At 26.8% G+C, this 5,764-nt stretch overlaps 1 protein-coding gene across 1 annotated transcript; it reads left to right on the top strand.

The window, feature by feature from the left end:
- The first annotated feature begins 3,015 nt into the window (after positions 1 to 3,015).
- Positions 3,016 to 4,362, top strand: LOC133789146 (uncharacterized protein At4g22758-like). Its single transcript, XM_062226891.1, has 2 exons — positions 3,016 to 3,694; positions 3,835 to 4,362. The coding sequence occupies exons 1-2, from the start codon at positions 3,286 to 3,288 to the stop codon at positions 4,023 to 4,025; spliced, it is 600 nt and encodes a 199-aa protein (XP_062082875.1). The 5' UTR covers positions 3,016 to 3,285; the 3' UTR covers positions 4,026 to 4,362.
- Positions 4,363 to 5,764: the final 1,402 nt, after the last annotated feature.

Raw genomic sequence — 5,764 nt, 5'->3', positions numbered from 1 at the left:
TAGCATCCGAAAAATAGACGAACGTGGACTTAAACTCAAACCAAGTTCATTACGAAATTAACTTACTTGGGCACAAAGAATATTTCAGTTTACTATTTTTAAATAAAATAAAATCAATAAATATATCCAGTGATTAATTCTATATTAGACATGCTTACTATAGACAAAGTTATCATAAGTAAATAAAGAAACTTGACTATATATAATTCATTTAATATAGAATTCATACTTATCCAAAAGTGACAAAATTCACTAATCACTCGAGATGAAATTTCGAAAATACCAATTAAATTGATAAAATATATTTGATAAAAAGACAACCAATTTAGAATTTTACAAAAAATAAACTTAGTAATATATTTCGTGTAGCATTGGATTGTACTAAGTTTTTACATAAATAATTTGGAATGAAGAAATATTTAAAAGTCAATTTTTTTTAATTGAATTTTAAAATGATTATAAAAAATATATATCTATGGTACCATTATATACACATAGATGATAGAGTAAGTTTGGTTACGAAAACAAAAAAATGGTAATAAAAATGGGAATGAAAGTAAATAAGATTTACTATAAGTTAAAAAATTGATAAAAAAAAATTAACTATTTTTATTAGAGTAACAATTGGAAGACTCTCAATTTATACACAAAAATATATTACATTTGTATTTAATCTCAACTATATAATTAAAGATGCTGTAATTTTCACTTAAAAATATTTATGATTAGAATCAAATACACATCATAATGTGTAATTGTTGTATATAATTTTTTTTTAAAATGTGCAGCATTACTCTTTCTATTATTATTCATTGATCAAATGGTGTTTCCGTCTAATTCTGTTAGGAATGGTCATTCTACTGAAATTGTGGAAAATCATTATATTATAGCAATATTTGGATATTATGATTTGTGACCAAACAAAAAAATAGAATGAAAATTGATTAATTTCTATTTCATTGCCCATAACTAAACATTCTCTTGCTAAATCTTAATTGTACTTGAAATAAATAAGTAGAAATTAAAAAAATGAATATCATTATTTTTATCATAATATATCTCTTCAATATAAAAAATGTGTATATTACAGAAATTATTGGTTTTAATAGAATATTACAAATATTTAACGGAATATAATTTTAAAGTTACTATAAATAGATATTTATTAATTATATTAATATAAATTCAAATATTATAAAATATCATTATTATAATAATATTTAATACACAACTAGATATTTAATAATTATATCAATATAAATTCAAATATTATAAAATATATAATATATTTATTAAGAAAACATATTTTTTTATCACTTAATGTAACTTAACTAAATATATATATATGGAAGACTTCTCAATGGTTACTACCTATAGATGGGTACTAACAATTATGATGATTTGACAACATAGTGACGTGGTATAACAAGTAAATTTTTTTTTTCTACATTAATTTCGAATTTAATTTTTTTTTTCCTATAATTAATGGTGTTTCGAACCAATGAGAAACAATAACTATATTTTGAAATTGACATGCATTTGAAAAATGAAAAGTTTACAATATTATATTTTCATAATAAATACACGTTTTTCATCAGGTAATCTTTCAATAACAACAAACATTATAAATACATTATATATATGTGGCATGTGTGTACAAATAGTATGAATATGTAACTACATGAGAAATTATAATAACATTTATCTTCTATAAAGAATAAACACGTTTATTCTCCAATTACAAATGTGCGATTTGAATAATATCATGAATAATTTATATATTAAATAGTGTAGCTTATGATCTAAAATGTTATCATAATTTATTTTATTAATAAAACCATAAATGATATTCAAGTTAAAATTTTCTTTTTATTATATTTATGTCATTCTTTTATATGTATATAATATTATTTGTTTATTAAAATTTATATAATAATTATAAAAACTTAATAAATATATTTAATAATCTTTTTAAATAAAACTAAACAAATGTGCTATGCACATAGTATTTTAAAAAATATATCTTATAAAACATTCTTCCCAAATATTATAAAACTTTGGCCACAAATTAAAAAATAAAAAATAGAGGGGAGAGTATTTGTAAGTAGTAAATTTCAATATCATACTTTATTGAGTTGGAATGATCTCATATTCAGTTGTGACGTAATGATTTCCAATCTTAATCTCATTCTCACGCATGATGTAAAAAATTAAATTAAAAAATAAATATTTGATGAGACTCCGTTTTGTTCAATGAATAAAGAATAAAGGTTATATATTTCATATTGGTAAGCACGCCATCCAAAGAGTATGCATGACAACATCCAAAACAATATCCTAAATTTTGGAGCAGAGAAATTTCAAATCTTAATTTGTTTAACATTGTATAAGGTGATACTTTATGATTATCTAGCGATACTTCATAATACTTATTAAATTTAAATAAATAAAATTCGATATTATAATTGTATATAAATTACTTATGGTGGTGTACACCAATAATACTAGTTAGCAATTTTCTAAATTTTCTAACACTCGGCATGAGTGTGGGACCCATCCACAAACCTACTCGAGTGCCACGTGTTATAGGGCACACCAGAAGTTATCTTGTACTCTCACTCACCTCATTTTAAAATTCAAACACGTGCCGAACAAAACGCGGGACCCACAACAACACAACCCTTTTGGGACCAACCGAGCAAATACCAAGCTAAGCTAGTGTCACAGCCGCCTCCGGTAACAGCAAACATTCCACTTTCCAATATAACGGTCTCACAACCCCCGGTAAAAATCATATCATACATAACGTGCCACGTGTCGATCTATTTTCACCCACGTAACCCTAGCACCCACATGTCGCGTCCACGGGCTATAGGCGGTCGACTAATCTCCTTTGTTGACCGTTTGACCGTCAATGTCCCACTTGTTGTGACCGGTAATAGCCAGTCGTCGATTGAGTTGAGGTTATCTTCTCCTCTGTATAAAAGCCAGCAGTATGGCTGAACTTCGACTTCATTCTTTGGTTATCTGAGCCTTGGTGAGAACTCTTCCGCTTTTGCCCTTGGTTGTTCTCCTTATTTACGTTTATACCATTTCCCGGTTATATGATAGCTGCCGACCACCGGGAAACTGAGAGCCACCGCTCTTCTCCTGCTCTCGGATTCCCTCGCTTCCGATTTTTCCGGTACCGTCGCTTGAGGTGATCGGTGAGCCAAATATCTATAAATTAGTAGGGATTTGAATTTTCCAAATATATATTTTTCGTATTGTATCCTGGTTGATTAAATGCCAAGCCCAAAGAGCAATCGGCGAGGGAACGAGGAGAAGAACCGGAGAGGAAGACTGACGGAGAAAGCGTCGTCGTTTCACGGAAAGAGCTTCGCTGAGGCGGCCTCTCAACTCCGGCGTCCGAAAACTCTACCGGACTTGCTTCCGAGTCGAAGTCTGCTCACAACGTCGCCGTCTTCATCTTCTGAGGGCAAAGGACGGCCGATTATGCTGACGAAGATTCTTCTGAACGTTACGATCCAAGGAAGCGTAGGAGCGGTGCAGGTGTTGATATCGCTGGAATCGACGGTTGGAGATCTGATTGCGGCGGCCCTGAGCCAGCACGCCAAGGAAGGTCGCCGTCCGAACTTGGTCGCCACCGATCCTTCGAGATTCAACCTTCATTACTCTCAGTTCAGCTTAGAATGTGAGTTTCCCATTCAAATTCAATCATAGCCGTTCGTTCAATCATGAATATACAAATTAAAGTTTCTCAGATAGAATATATATATACTGTTGGACACGTGTACGATTGAGATTGACTGTTTGTTGTGTATGGTGTAATAGGTTTGGATAGGAAGGAGCAGGTGAAGGAATTAGGATCACGAAACTTTTTCATGTGTCCAAGTAAAACGACAATGGTCGGTGCCGCAACGACGTCGTCTTCTTCGTCATCATCATCATCATGTGCCACGGAGGCTGACAAAGTATCAAAGAACGGCTTCAGTTGGCTCAAATTCATGGATTTCAAGCTTTAGTTCGTTTATCTTATATATTGACTTTTATTTGTTTAAAAAATAAATAAAATAAAAGTCAATAATTTTTAATTATTTGTAAAATGTATATATATTATATAGTTTGGAAAAAGCTTTAATTAGTTTTTTTTATTTTTTTTCTCTCGAAAACAAAAATTGTTGAGACCTCTTTCTTAGGAAAATAAAATAGGCTTGGAATTTTTTTTATTTTTAATTATATTTTATTAGATAAGTTTTTTTTAGTAAAATAATAGTTGAAATTGCAAAACATGTGGTGTGAATTGAGTTGAATTATTGGGGCTGTGGACCCTTATTATCAATTCATATACAGTTTGAAATTTGTCCACTTGTGTTATGATTGAATTTATTTGTAGTAAATTTAAGGAGAATAATTATACTAGGGAAGCTTCATATGTCAAAAATGACCATAATTATTGGGATGGAATAATGTTATATTTGAATTTATTACCTCTCTAATTGCTGCACTACATTATTATAATAAAATAATATTTGTCTTTTATTTTATGTTTTGTGCCATTATATTATTATTTTACCAACTTATCTGACCTTTGTTATGTGCCAATGTGTTTTTGATTGTGTCATATGTTAATTTTATTTTGGCTTTGTTTTATTTGAACAAAATATTTTAGTCCAACGTTTTATAAACAGTATATGCTATATATATACTAGATACAAAGAACCTCTAATGTAATGCACTTTTATTTATAGAATCTATCAATAATTTTAAGTAAATTTGTATAATAGTTATATAAATTTTAAATAAGGAAATAATATTATATATAAAAAAAATGACATAAATATATTAATAGAAAAATTAAACCAAAAACATTGTTTATGATTTTTTAAATATATATATATATAATATGATAACTTTTTTAACATAAATGATATTTTTTTAATAAAAATTAAGATTATGTATTATGTATTATTATTATTATTATTATAATAATATTTTATAATATTTAAATTTATATTAATATAAATATTAAATATCTAATTTTGTATTATATTTGAATTCATATTAATATAATTATTAAATAACTAGTTTTGTATTCATATTATTATAACAATGATATTTTTTAACTTTTGAATTTAAATTTATAATAATATAATTATTATAGTTGTAGTCTTATATTAAATATTATTATAATAATTATATTTTATAACATTTGAATTTATATTTATATTAATATAATTAATAAATATATATTTTTAATTAGTTTTAAGAGTATATTTCGTTAAATATTTATAATATTATATTAAAGTTAACAAAAATAAACAGTTAAAACAAAAAATTTATGTTATTTACACAATTTTCATATAGAAGAGATATATATTTTTTTTTAAAGTTTTTTAAGTATGTTTAACTTATCATTCTTATTTGTTTTTTTAAGTGATTTTAAGCTAATCTTTCTAAAACTCGTGTCTTTTTAGGAGGTCTATTTGGACTCAAGTTGTTCTGGTTGCTCCTTTGGGTTTGGGTATTTTTTTTTCAAACATTATTGTCTAAATTTTTTTAGATCAACACCATCTTATATCAATGACTTTGTTTTTTTAGTGACTCAGACTATCTTTAATGAATAGTGTATAATATGTGCTATATTTGACCAAAAATATGTATCAATCATATATTTAGCTTAATTTTTATATTTGTACACTAATGCATAAAGTACAAACTAGCTAAAAAAACTCAATATAGCTATTAATGTTTATTGAAAATA

This window comes from Humulus lupulus, chromosome 7 (genome assembly GCF_963169125.1).
Source record: "Humulus lupulus chromosome 7, drHumLupu1.1, whole genome shotgun sequence".
Classification (NCBI taxonomy): domain Eukaryota; kingdom Viridiplantae; phylum Streptophyta; class Magnoliopsida; order Rosales; family Cannabaceae; genus Humulus; species Humulus lupulus.
This window is presented reverse-complemented; position numbering and strand designations above follow the sequence as displayed.

Coding starts and splice junctions, on each gene's coding strand:
- LOC133789146 (XM_062226891.1), top strand. CDS start 3,286: ATGCCAAGCCCAAAGAGCAATCGGCGAGGGAACGAGGAGAAGAACCGG. Junction 3,695..3,834: donor CTCTCAGTTCAGCTTAGAAT/GTGAGTTTCCCA, acceptor ATGGTGTAATAG/GTTTGGATAGGAAGGAGCAG.